Here is a 14,712-nt window from a genome sequence, read left to right on the forward strand (position 1 = left end):
GAGTTTCACATGAGAAAAAGCAGCAGTTAGCAGAATTAACACAACCTATGAAGTTCCATAGGATGCTGAGCACAGGTGATTTGGGGAACATAAAGGAATGGTGAATCAGGCAGGAAATTGAGTATCAACTGAGAAAGAACTTAACATATATCTCTACTTAATAATTTAGAGGAGAAAATTTGTGGTTAGTTTGAGATTAAAGGGAGACTGCTTTGCAGGAAATGTAGAGGGTACAAATTCAGATTTGTGTAAAAGAGACGGTCAATTTAGAAAAGGCTCTCAGTTGCTCCAGATTTACATCGTTTGTTTGAACTTAAATTATGAATTTTTAGGTATAAGGAAATATTATTAGGCCTTTTTTTATCAACCTCACCTACTTACCTACCTTCTCATATCTCTCAAACCCTTCTCATAGTCATAGTATCATAATATGTTGCAGCACTGACTGAGGCCATTTGGCGTATCATGCCTATGCCAGCTCTTTGAAAGAGCTATCCAATTAATCTCACCCCCCTGCTCTTTCCCCTTAGTTCTGTAAATTGATTCCGTTCAAGTATTTATCCAATTCCCTTTTGAAAGTTATTATTGAATCTGCTTCTTCTACCACCCTTTCAGGCAGTGCATTCCAGATCATTACAACTCTCTGTGTAAAAAAAAATGTTTCCTCATGTTGCATTTGGCTCTTTTGCCAATCACTTTAAATCTGTGTCCTGTGGTTACTGACCCTTCTGCATTGGAAACAGTTTCTCCTCATTTAATCTATCAATACCGTTCATGATTTTGAACACCTCTACTAAATCTCCTCTTAACCTTCTCTGCTCTAAGGAGAACAAACCCAGCTTCTCCAGTCTCTCCACATAACTGAAGTTCCCTCATCCCTGGTACCATTCTAGTAAATCTCTTCTGCACCCTCTCTAGGCCTGGACATCCTTCCTAAAGTAAGGTTCCCAGAATTGAACGCAGTATCCCAGCTGAGGCCTAACCAGTGTTTTATTAAGGTTTAGCATAACTTCCTTGCTTTTGTACTCTATGCCTCTATTTGTAAAGCCCAGGATCCCATATGCTTTTTTAACAACCTTCTCAACTTGTCCTGCCACCTTCAAAGATTTGTGTATATACACCCACAGGTGTCTCTGTTTCTGTACCTCCTTTAAAATTGTACCACTTAGTTTATATTGCCTCTCCTCATTCTTCCTACAAAATGCATCACTTCACACTTCTCTGCATCAAGTTTCATCTGCCATGTGTCTGCCCATTTCACCAGTCTGTCTACGTCCTCCTAAAGTATGTTACTATCCTCCACATTGTTTACTACATTCCTGAGTTTTGCATCATCTGCAGACTTTAAAATTATTCCCTGTATACCCAAGTCCGAGTTGTTAATATATATCAAAAAGAGCAATGGTCTTAATACTGACCCCTGGGGTACACCACTGTATACTTCCCTCCAGTCTGCGGCACTGCCGTTCACCACTACTCTCTGCTTTCTGTCCCTTAGCCAATTTTGTATCCACACTGCCACAGTCCCTTCAATCCCATGGGATTTAATTTTGCTAACATGTCCATTATATGGTACTTTATCAAATGCCTATTGAAAGTCCATACACGCAACATCAACCACACTACCCTCATCAACCCTCTCCATTACTTCATCAATGAACTTAATCAAGTTAGTCAAATACGATTTTGCTTTAACAAATCCATGCTGACTTTCATTTATTAGCCCATAATTTTCGAAATGCCAATTAATTTTGTCCCAGATTACTGTCTCTAATAGTTTCTCCACGACTGACGTTAGGCTGACTGGCCTGTAATTGCCGGGCTTATCCCTCTCCCGGGCATGTAACATTTGCAATCCTCCAGTCCTCTGGCACTGCCCCCATATCTAAGGAGGATTTGAAGATTGTGGCCAGAACCTCTGAAATTTCTACCGTTACTTTACTCAGTAACCTAGGATGCATGCCATCTGGACCGGGTGACTTTTCTACTTCGAGTACTGCCAACCTTTTAAGTACCTCCTTTTTATCTATTTTTATCCTATCCAATATCTCTCCTATCTCCTCCTTTACTGCTACATTGGCAGCAACCTCTTCTCTAGTGAAAACTGATGCAAAGTATTCATTTAGTATCTCAGCCATGCCTTCTGCCTCCACAAGACTTCCTTTTTTGCCCCTAATCAGTCCCACCATTCCTTTGACTACCATTTTACTATTTATATGTTTACAAAAGACTTTTGGGTTCCCGTTTATGTTAGCCGCTAATCTATTCTTATACTCTCTCTTTACCCTTCTGATTTACTTTTTCAGATCTCTTTTGTACTTCCTGTATTTAGCTTGGTTCTCTACTCTAACAATTTTACACTTGTCATAAGCCTCCTTTTTCAGTTTCATTTTAATCTCCATATCTTTAGTCATCCAGGGAACTCTAGCTTTGGATGTCCTTCCTTTTTCCCCTCTTGGGAATGTACCTGAACCATCTCCTCCTTGAAGGCCTCCCATTGTTCAGTTACTGTTTTGCCTACCAATTTATGATTCCAATCCACCTGGACAGAGATCCCTTTTCAACTCACTGAAGTTAGCATCCTTTTGGAAATGTACCTACGGCCTCTCAAACCCATTTATAATGTTCACTCCTCTGGTAACTTATTCCAAAAATGTAATTTTATGTATAAAAAAAGTTCTGCCTGTTTTCCCATATTTCTAACATCAACTTGTGTCCCAAGATCTTTGAACTCTTCATTAAAGTGAACAATTTGCCTGGATCAATCTTAAAAAAATCACCATCAATAAGGTCACCTTCAAGTCATCTTTTTGCCAAAGAAATGAACTCAACTGCCTGGCCTTTCTTCAGAAATTAAATTCCTGATACCCAGAATTGTGCCATTTCCATCCTATCATCAGATAGCCAGAACTGAAATTTACAGGGGTGGTGACTGAGGCAAAAAAAAATGGAAGCACTATAAAAGAAACACAAGTTGTTTAAGGTAGCAACAGCAAAATATACCAGCAGCAGATTATGCTGTTAACATGTAAATAGTATTGTATTTCTTGATTTGAATGAGGTAAGCAAAGGCTATATGGAGACTGGACTCCAAAAATAATGAGGAGAAGGTGAGTCACGTGGTCTGAGTGAATTAGTACATGTTGATGGAAAATGGGGCGAGACAAACCATTGTATTAGGAGGCTCACTAAGGAGAGGTGTGGATAGTTGCTGTTGCAAATAGTCTTTTAAGGCAGTATGCGCGGCCCCAACAGCAAAGGGATAAACGCAAACATGAGAAGTTTAATTACTCATTGGACACAATGCTGTGTTCCTGTGCTGCTCGGACCGGAGGGAGGGACAGCCAATGTTACCTTTGGACGGCAATGGCCAGCGCTCAATAGTATAAATGTGGGAATGGATAAAGCTTTGGAAGATTTTTTGATTAGCTTTTAAGGATTCCATCTTTCCCTCAGGAGATTGAAGAGGTTGGTAGAATGTACTCTGCTTGCTGGATGAAATAGCCGTTAGTCATTCTGTGCTTTTTTTTGCTATTATGCTATTAAATATGTGTGTATTTTATTGGTTTAGGAATTAGTTTTTAAGATTAAAGAAAATTATCATTTGGTTTCAAGTTGTGATTAAGACTTGAAAATTTGGATATAATCAATATACAGTTTTTTGCTTATGATTCATCCCAAATTTGTATGAATGCAATATAAAAATATTAGAATAGAATTCTGCCTAAATAATATCATAAAATCTTAAAACTTGATTTCAGTGGAGCAGATTTGGTGCATTTCAATCTGTTTCGTCAGCGGAGAGAGTTTTCAGGATTAATCAAAGACATCGCGGGGGTTAAAGTGAGCCGTGTAGCGCTCGTTTATTAGGCGCTACACGGCCAACTAAGACTCGAAAATGGAGTCTGAGATGTGTACACACTTCCGACAGGAAGTGCGCAGGACACCATCTTGGTAAAGGGGTTTGTGCGCGATTAACAACCGCCAGCAGCATGTAGAGCAGGGAGATCACGACGCGAATCAGTGTGCAACACTGATTTGAAGCCACCACTGTCAATTTGCAACTTCACACTCCAGTGAGTGCCCTGTCTTAACCTCGCACAGCTGATCACAATGTTAAACAGCATGAAGGACTGCCCACCAGCGCTATTTAAAAGGATAATGAAGTACTTACAGGTTAGTTGCAGGATTATGTCTTCTGGCTGCTGGTGCAATTATACTTTTTGTTGGAGGGTTTTGTACTTGGCTAAAGTTTGAATAAGTTCTCTGCAGGGAGTGGTCTGGCTGGTCTTGCAGTACTTTTTGTGTCATTTAAAATATTGTGCTGAGAAAAGTTGCTTCCAAGCATGGGTGGCCTGGTAGAGCTTCCTCTGGGAATTGAACATGACTGGGAGAATGAAGAGAGGCCTCACAGAGCAGGACAAGCTGCTGGAAGAGGGAGGAGGAGGAGCAGAGCACTCAGCAGGAGGCCATATCCATGGAGGGTCTTCAGGGACCAATTCTCTTACCTTAATTCAGCGACAACCAATGAATCAAACGTTGTTGGCTCACAAAAGAGGTCATGACAGAAATCTGTCAAATGCTGCGGCCTCAAAGCAGGACAAAAACAGCATTGCCTGTGGCTGTCAAGGTGACAGTGGCTCTTAATTTTTATGCCTCTGGTTCCTTTCAGGCTGCTGCTGGAGATATAAGCAACATCTCGCAGTTTGCAGTTCAAGAGAGGTCATTAAGGCGCTCTATATAATGAAAAACACATTCATCTCTTTCCCCCTTGCCAGAGACAAGCTGGATATACTAGGTCCCTTGCTTTTTGTGATATATATTAATGATTTGGACTTAAATGTAGGGGGCATGATTAAGGAGTTTGCAGATGATACAAAAATTGGCAGTGTGGTTGATAGTGAAGAGGAAAGCTGTAGACTGCAGGAAGATATCAATGGACTGGTCAGGTGGGCAGAAAAGTGCCAAATGGAATTCAATCTGGAGAAGTGTGAGGTAATGCATTTGGGGAGGGCAAACAAAGCAAGGGAGTACACAATAAATGGGAGGATACTGAAAGATGTGAAGTGAAGAGGAAGTGAGGGACCTTCGAGTGCATATCCACAGATCCCTGAAGGTAGCAGTACAGGTAGATAAGGTGGTTAAGAAGGCATATGGAATACTTTCCTTTATTAGCTGAGGCATAGAATATAAGAGCAGGGAGGTTATGTTGGAACTGTATAAAACACTGGTTAGGCCACAGCTTGAATACTGTGTTCAGTTCTGGTCACCACATTACAAGAAGGATGTAATTGCATGAGAGAGGGTAAAGAGGAGATTTACGAGGATGTTGCCAGGACTGGAGAATTTTAGCTGGAGGAAAGATTGGATAGGCTGGGTTGTTTTCTTTGGAACAGAGGAGGCTGAGGGGAGATTTAATTGAGGCGTACATAATTATGAGCGGCCTAGATAAAGTGGATAGGAAGGACCTATTTCCCTTAGCAGAGAGGTCAATAACCAGGGTTCATAGAATTAAAGTGATCGGTAGAAGGATTAGAGGAGAGCTGAGGAAAAAATTTTTCACCCAGAGGGTGGTGGGGGTCTGGAACTCACGGCCTGACAGGGTGGCAGAGGCAAAAACCCTCAACTCATTTAAAAAGTACCTGGATGTGCACCTGAAGTGCTGTGACCTACAAGGCTACGGACCAAGAGCTGGAAAGTGGGATTAGGCTGGATGGCTCATTTTCGGCCAGTGCGGACACGATAGGCCAAAAGGTGTCCTTCTGTGCCGTAAATTTTCTATGATTCTAAGGAGGAGCGAGCATGAGGTTTTGCACAGATTGTAGGCTTCCCCATGGTGCAAGGTGCCATTGACTTCACGCACATTGCCTTGCGTGCTCCTTATCTGAACTCAGCCATATTCATCAAGGGATTCCACTCTATCAATGTGCAGCTGGTGTGCGACCACAAGCAGTGCATCATGCAGGTGAATGCTCGCTATCCTGGGCAGCAATCATGAATCTTTCATTCTGCGGCAATCCTCTGTTCCATCTGTATTTGAACCAGCATGGCAAGTCAAAGGCTGGCTACTGGGCAACAAGGGTTATCCCCTCATGACATGGCTCATGAATCTGATCAGGAACCCATGCACATGTGCACAGTAGGCCTGCAATGAGAGTCATGCTGCCACAAAGAACATTATAGAGCACACCATCAGCATCCTCAAGCAAGTTTGGACTGCTCAGCTGAGTGGTATCGAGTTTTGAGGTAGCATGCTGCATGCTGCACAACCTGGCCATTATGAGGTTAACAGCCCTTGCCAACACCTATCAGGTGAGAAACTGAGGAGCAGGAGCAGGAGAAAGTGGAGGAAGAGGAAGGGAGGCTACAACGTAGACAGTCCCTCTCTGCCAGGGATCTACGTGATTAGATTATTCATGAGCGATACCAGTAACCTAAACTACACCTCCCCATTCACCAACAGTCCCACACTCCTTACCTTTCGCCTATCACTGACCATCATATCGTCCTCTTTCTGACAACACAGATTGGTTCCTCCCTTAGTTCACCGCAGAAATAAAAACCACCACCAAATGCAAATTCATATCCAAATTTATCAATTCATTCATTAGTTTTAGTTTGTGTGCATTGGATGAGGCTAGTGGTGCATTCCCTTAGTGCCTGTCTTCCGTGTGCCATTACCTTTCCTAGTGCTCGTACAAGGTGCTTCCCCAGTGGCTACAGTATGGGAGATGGAAGACTGCTGACCTTCAATTGAGGAGACTGCAGATGGTCTTGGAGGACAACCTCGAGCAGCTCTGGGCCTAGAGGGCTCGGCTTCAGACTGCACCATCTCGGCCTGAGCTGCAGTAGCCTGGGCTGGCTGGCTGACAGGCAACAGCAAGGGCACTGGCGGAGTGGCGGGGCGGGAGCAGGAATGCTGTCATCCTGAGAGAGGACAGCAGATTCCTGTTCCATGGAACCACTGCCATTCTCCCAGGGCGGCGGCTCAGCAATCCTGGTGATCTGTTGGAGAACAGATTGATGAACTGCTGTGACGCCCTGGAAGCTGCTTTTAACAGTGGTATCCAGAGCCACGATGCCAGCAGTCTGAGCTTCCAATGCAGCAGTCAGACCTTTGGTGGAAGCTGTTTGTTTTGCAATGGAAGCTGTGACATCGGTCATCAGACACTGCATCATGGTGGGTTCCACAGGTGTGCTGATGGAGGTGACCATCTGTTCCATGTTGGAAAGGATGGGCTCCAAGCTCTGCGCAAAGCCCTGTGCCAAGTTGGAACTGGATTCCTCCATGCTCCTTGATTGCGTATTTACACCATCTGTAGCTTGTGGGTCAGAAGAGATCGTGGGATGAGGGAGAAGTGAGAAGAGAGGGAGGATTAGGTATGCAGAGACTCTCATTATCGATGCCACCAGTGGCCACGACCTCAGCGATGCCCTCTCCCATGGTGGCCAGCACTGATTCCTCCATGGGAGTTAAAACGTGCAGACCCGCTTGTCCTCCTCCAATTTTTTTGTTGCTGCCTCCTGTTATGCGCCACCTTCTCCTGCAACAAAGAGGGAAATGTGTCGGTGAGTGTCCTGCAACATGTTTGGGTGATGTGGCTATCATGGTTGAACAGCTGCCAGTGTGTGATCTGTGCGTTGTGGGTGTGAGGTTTGCAAGAGTGCTAAGTGTGTGAGGGTGAGATAAACCATATAAATTGAAGGGTCAAGTACTGATTGATAGAGATTGTTGGTAGGTGGGTGATGGGGATGTAGTGAATTGAGCATTGGATGAGGCTCGTGGTGCATTTGGTAGGATATGCTATTTGAAGATTGAATTCACTCACCTTGATAACTCATGTCAGATCATTAATAAACTTCTTCCTGCATCCATGTTCTTGGAACTATATTTCTGGCATTGACCTCAGCCGCTATTTCCTCCCATTGCCTCCTGAGCATATGTCTCGAGGGCCTCCTGCACCCCTGCGGATGGGGGGTGTCTCTCCTTCTCTCCAACTCTTGCACCAAGGCCTCCAATGCATTATTAGAAAACCTTGGTGCACGCCCTCTCACCAGTTGAGACATCTTCACAAAACTTCTTCCAAAGCAATCCACTCCCTAACACCAATTCCTTCAGCCACAGTGTACCTCCCCTTTAAGAGGTGCAAGCTGATATCGGCCCCCTACTGATGCATGCAGCCAATGAACAGCACAGGTAGCGTTGGCTGCATGCAGTAATCATGGAAATCAGGCAGCACGAATTTAACATCCTGCCTGCAGCGCGATGAATGGGTGCAGGTTAATCAAGGACTGCGATCCCCGCGTCCGTTTTCAGGGCTTATCCAATTTAACCCCCCCCCCCACATGTTCTAGCTCAGCAGTTGTTCACTCCATTTGTGGCAGCTCTGCTATTTTGCTTTATCAAATGTAATTCTTCCTTCGGTAACGCAGTGCAAGGTAACGAATACCTGCAGAATTTGTACAAGCAAATATTAGAATTTTAAAACAATTCTTTAGTTGACAATTTAGTCAGCTGTTACACGATGGCCTATTTATACACTTAGTACCATAAATTGCTGCTTCTATGTACAGTCTACTCCTGTTAATTCAAAGTCATTTTTTGCTTGAAAAATGTTGTATTATCCAGTAGTACGAATTAAGCAACTTCAATAAAACAGTACAGGTTTTTCCTGCACAATGTTAATTCTAATTAACAGATAATTCAAATTAAGCAATTTTGGATTAAGAGGAGTAGATTGTATATTTACGGTGTAATAGAACAAGTGCAAACCATAGATTTTTGGAAAATATTGTAAACCTGACAAAAACAAAATAGTTTGATGTATTTCTTTGTTTTTTGTAATCAAGTTAGAGTGCATGACTTGCAAAGTAATGGCTTTTTGTTTTTATTTCATCATTACTAAGTGCACCTGTTGACAACTGTTATCAGAAACCCTTGCTCCCAAAATTTCTATAATCCATATTGAAGTCCTTGTGTTGTTTAAATTATTTCGGTTGTCAGCTTGCATCATTAGCTATTTAGAGCATACAAGACTGGCTGAAAAATACAGAGTAGTATTGCAAATTATTTTTGGCATGTATCAGTGACAAATCAGATAATCAATTCTGCATAAAAGTTGACAACATAAAAGGATGTAAATGTCTTCTCTTGTTGGTTTGTTCTTCAGTGTTCTTTGATGTTAAATATCTTCGTTTTGTTCTTTTCCCTCTCTTCCCCTTCCTTTCATCAAACTGCATGTCAGACTTTATTGTTGGGTAATATTTAGCTGTGAGATCCTTTCAGTTATAGTGGGATTAGCTTTGCAAAAAAGGCCCAATGGATTAATTTACAATTTATCTTTTGTAAATTCAGATGTTTGGAGGGGAGAGAGAAATGACTAGTCACTTGATCTGTTGCGACCGTGTAATTATTATTCTTTTTATCAATAGTACTTAATATAAGCAGCTTCTGCTAAGTTTGTGACAAAACAGTCATTCACTCAATAAGTTCATAGTGCAATATATAAAATTGCACAATTTCTTGGAATATATTTAAAAACACAGGTTTTTTATATGCTGTAGATAACTTTGCGATTCTATGAATAACAGGACTGCCAATTTTAGGGAGGGTGATTATTTCATCTGGGTTGTAAACATGAGAAAATATTAAACCTGGCTTCACAGGCAACAATGTCACGTGATTTATTGGGTGCAGACAGAAATTGGAGGTTGGAATATAAACTATGGAACAAATATTACCAAAGGAACATAAATATAATTTGGCCATGTTTTGCAAATATCACTCCATTATTTAAGGGATGGAGAGCGAAGCCAGGTAACTACAGACCAGTCAATTTAACATCAGTTATGGGGGATTTGGGGAAGTTACTGGAATCTATCATCAGGGCCAGAGTGACTGTGAACTTGGACAAGTATGAGCTGATCAGAGACTTAGCATGGATTTAGGGTGGGTCATGCCTGACTAATCTAGCTGCATTTTTTGAAGAGGTCACTAGCATGGTGGATGTCAATGAATGTTGTCTATAAGGACTTCCAAAAGGCAATTGATAAGATTCCACATGAGATTATTAGCAAAAGTGTAAACGCACAGAATTGGAGGTAACCTTGTGACATGGATTGGTAATTGTTTGGGAGGTAGGGATATGGGGAATGTACTCTGATTGGCGGGATGTGACAAGTGTTGTTATCCAGGAATCTGTACTGGTGCCCCAGCTTTTCATCATATATATCAATGACCTCGCTGAAGAAAAAGAGTTGTATATCCAAGTTTGCCAATAACTAAGTTGGGAGGCACAATCAGTTGTGCAGATGGGAGCAGGACATTGACAGACTAAATGAGTAGGCAAAACTATGGCAGATGAAGTTCAATGTGGGAAGAGTGAGGTCATCCACTTTGGATCTGAGAAAGACAAATTGGGATATTTTCTTAATGGTGTGAGACTAGAAACTATGGAGGAGCAAAGAGATTTAGGTGTCTATGTACACAATCACTGGAAGTGCATAGGTACAAAAAGTAATCAAAAAGGCTAATGGAATGTTGGCCTTTATCGCAAGGGGTTTGGAATGCAATGGGGAGAAAGTGATGCTCCAGTGGTACAGAGCCTTGTCAGACCTCATCTGGAGTACTACATTCAATTTTGGGCACTGAACCTCAGGAAAGACATTTTGTCCTTAGAAGGGTACTATGCAGATTTCCCAGAATGATACCAGGACTGAAACATTAAATTATGAGGACAGGTTGCATAAACTTGGTTTGTATTTCCTTGAGTTTAGAAGATTAAGCAATGATCTAATCGAGATCATTAAAATGATTAAGGGATTCGACAGGGTAGATACAATAAAATTCTTTCCTCTGGTGGGGGAATCCAGAACAAGAGGGCATAATCTTAAAATTGGAGCGAGGCCATTTAGGAGTGAAATCAGGAAACATTTTTTCACACACAGGGTAGTGGAAATCAGGAACTCTCTTCCCCAAAAGGCTGTGAATGCTTGGTCAATTGAAATTTTCAAGACTGAGATCAATAGATTTTTGTTAAGTAAGGGTTTCAAGGGTAATGGATCAACAGTGGGTAAATGGAGTTGCGGTATAGATCAGCCATGATCTAATTGAATGACACAACAGGCATGTGGGGTGAATGGCCTACTCCTGTTCTAATGTTCCTTTTAATTTGGCTATCAAAATAAATTGGATGAATAAATTTGCAGATGTTTGGTGTAATCAGCATAATAGACTTTGTGGATCAACTAAGGAAATTTCTGAATGAAAAATTGTTTATGCGCCGTTGCAAAAATGTAGAGTATAATGGTTCTGAATTTGTGTGGTTGTCCCAATCTTTCGCCATAATTTTGGCAGGAGATTGGCAGAATCCCTGGAAGAAGAGCGTGACAACTTTCAGCCTTTTATGCTGTTTCTCCAGGGGTTGCGCCCATCTTCCACTGAATTTACAGCAGGAGATTGGGAGAAATGTAGGGTCTATGCTCCTGAGCTCTGTGGCATATACAAAGTAATGAAATCTATGCCCTTAATAATGTATGGGGAAGGATTAATTCTAATCTAAATTATATTGTTCTGTATATTTCCAACTATAATACTGCAAAAGAAGAGTTGCTAAATTTTATACAGATATCCGGAGGCAGTTTCCTTATTTAAGTAGGCTGTATTTTAACAAATCAAAAATAAATCTCTAAAAAATCATGGGCATTATTTTGACCCCGAACCGGAAAGGGGGTGGAGTGGGTCAAATTGCAGACGGGAAACCCGTACGTCCTTACGATTTTGACGAAAGGACGTCTTTTATTTTTGTGTCGGCTTGCCGTCCGACTGACCGGTCTGATTGACTGGCTGATCTCAGTCGGATGGGAGAGCAGCCAGGGAGAGGACTTGAAACAGAAGTGACCTGTTTTTCAATGTTAAAATCATGCCCAATGAGTTTCAACATGACATCTTTAAGCTGTCGTTTTAGATATAATTGTCAAACAAAATCTGATTCTAGGCAAACATACTCCTGTTATCCTGGTGGATATAATTGACCAATTTTAAGCAAAAACAAACAGCCACACAAAAGGGATATTATACAGCACTTTTGTTTTGGTTATGAGAAATGCAGCTAGCAACTTAACTACCTTTATTAATTCCTCATTATTTTTGGTAATATTTTATATGTTTTTGTTTGAAACTGTTGCTTAAGACCAGTTACAGAAAAAAAAGTCCCCAATTCCTTTTAAGGTTTTACAGATTTGATACCTACTTGTATCGGGAAATGTTGAGACAGAAGTGACCTGATCATAAACCTGTTTGTTTTTTGTTCCTCCCTTTTTTTCCTTTCTCCACTTTATTTGGAATGTGTTCCCTGTAAGGTAAGACCCTAAGCCACTAATCGGGCATTTTTGCATCTCGAAGCAATCACTGCCTGATTGATTAATAATCCCTGCTTGCTATTTGAATTTAAATTTGACTTTTGCCTGCCGTCTATAAATTTGCCTTGGGTTTTTTCTGCCTAACTATGATTGCTTTCAGCTGCGGCAAAATTAATTTTGGCTTGTAGCAGCTCTTTAACTACTACTACTGCTGCTGCTGCAAGTTAAACAGTACTGGCTTTGCCAAAAAAATGCTTGTGACTCTTGGACATTGTGCACCTAATTATGATCTTTGTTATCAATTTACAGCAGCAAAGAGTTTGATGAACAAGAAGACAGATGGAGTAAAGGTAAGTTTGAATTTAACAAAGTCACAAGTACTGACGTGCCACATTTTTTATTCTTGTGATTCTGCATTTCTCTGCTATGTTTTCCCTCTGTCTTTTTATCACTATTGACAAACATGCAGGCTCATGTGGCTTTCATAAAAATAGCTTCCCATCCTGCACACTAATGGAGGTTTATTTTTAACCAACCCTTTTCCTTGCAGACAAGAAGTCAGATATCACTGAGGGAAGCTGTATTCCCATGCTGGTGCTAATTGAGGAGATTAGCTTTAGAAAATCCTCTTCAGTTACAAAAATAAATTCCTACAGATTTGGATCTAACCACAGATTTTCATAGGTTCATTTAAGAAATAGCCAAAATGATTATACACCTCGGTTATGTGCGTCACTGACTTATCCAATTACCACTTACTGGCATTTTAAATTTACTTAAACTCTATTGTGAACACTTACCTTGAATTAGCTTAGTCACCTGTGTGCTCATTTGATTTCTGCCATTTCCACTCAGAAGAATATAACCCTAACACTAACCCTAACTGTTAAAACTAGAATTGGCCAACTATTTGCAAAGATGATGTGACCACAAATATACATGATTTTTTGCATACCCTAGAAAATCAGGGTAAAATCAATAAAGGAAAGAGAAAGATCACAAAGAATGTTTTTTCCACCTGGGACTACGTGATGCTGTGTATGTATTTAATCCCACATGAGTTTATTTTCCTCATATTGGAATCTTGACCCTAGTGCTACAAGTAAGAATTTCTGTTTGTTCAAGTTAATTCCTGAGATTTTTTGCTAGAGTAATTCTATGGCCTGATCGATAGCAAGTACTGGTTTCAAAAATTATACCTACTGTAGAAAGGCATTTCTTTTACTATATGGTCACTCACTAATTTACATTGTGAATTTTTCCAAGCCTCCAATATACCAGCTCTCTACACTTTTGGAAAGGCTACAAAATATTGGAAGAATAAAGAAGCCTCTGGTTTGGTGCATCAATCTCATCTCACTTTTGAAGTCCAAGTTGGAATAAGTGATATCATAGAATCATTGGCCTCAGGTCATTTTCTCCTAACATTGTTGAATTGGGATAGAGACTAGGTATTAGGACCAACCTTTACCCCCCAATATCAGTGGAACTGAATTCTTTGTATGAATTGGCACCAATTTGCACTCTGCACATTCCTTCTCCTCTTCATCCCTTTATTGTGTTTCTCCCCTCCACCTATGTTGAATTAGGCTATGGATCTGTGGTAGACATATGCTCAAAAGATTTGGAAATGAAATCCCAGAATTGTCAATGCAGTAAGCTCTGGATATGAACAAACACCAGTCATTTTGTTGAAGGAGTAAAGAAAACTCTTTTGAGCCATAAGTACCTTTGGGTATAGCATTCATTATTATGTGATATTCCATAGCTCTTTAAGCTGCCATGTATGCCACAGAAAAGCTGCATAATCTTCATTTGTGTCTCCTGTCAACTTATCACCAAGGTGCCTATTTAGACAGCCTTTCATGCTTCGCATATTGATATTATTTGATATTAGGCTAAGAGTGACAGTCTACAAGGATACAGAGAATCTTATTTAGGGTCAAGGGAAGATTATCAGAGGAAGACTGAAGGATTGGTGATAGCAGAAGACACTGACATGATGCTGTCCAGTGTATTGAATTGAATGCATAGATGCATGTTTGCTAAGTACTTCTGATACCTGTTGACAAAAGGATATCATGACCAACTAACTATGCTGCAAAACAAAGTTTGCAGGTCCTTTCACCTCTCAGTTGCAAATAAGATTCCTTGATAAAGGTGCCACATTTTCAGGAGTACCATCTAGGATTACAAAGTACATAAAAAGATTGTTAAATTGCCCAATCAAGGGTTTGAGACCACACTTCCTCAAGTGGGGGGTGGTACAAGTAGATGCCATGGGAACATCATCAGCATTTATCTTGAGGGTACCCTTTAAGTTTGTACTACCACTTAGCCAGATATGCTGTT

At 41.0% G+C, this 14,712-nt stretch overlaps 1 protein-coding gene across 18 annotated transcripts in view; it reads left to right on the forward strand.

Moving 5' to 3' along the window:
* The window catches only part of LOC137325831 (calcium/calmodulin-dependent protein kinase type II delta chain), a 419,005-nt gene that overhangs the window by 324,550 nt on the left and 79,743 nt on the right, over positions 1-14,712 (forward strand). For 10 of the 18 annotated variants that reach the window (XM_067990934.1, XM_067990937.1, XM_067990935.1 and 7 more), the window contains one exon: positions 12,670-12,710. In XM_067990934.1, the coding sequence (XP_067847035.1) occupies positions 12,670-12,710 (41 nt within the window). The remainder of the gene's footprint in view (positions 1-12,669; positions 12,711-14,712) is intronic. The other 8 variants (XM_067990952.1, XM_067990940.1, XM_067990939.1 and 5 more) reach the window with 1 other exon arrangement.

Source organism: Heptranchias perlo, chromosome 1, assembly GCF_035084215.1.
Source record: "Heptranchias perlo isolate sHepPer1 chromosome 1, sHepPer1.hap1, whole genome shotgun sequence".
Lineage (NCBI taxonomy): Eukaryota > Metazoa > Chordata > Chondrichthyes > Hexanchiformes > Hexanchidae > Heptranchias > Heptranchias perlo.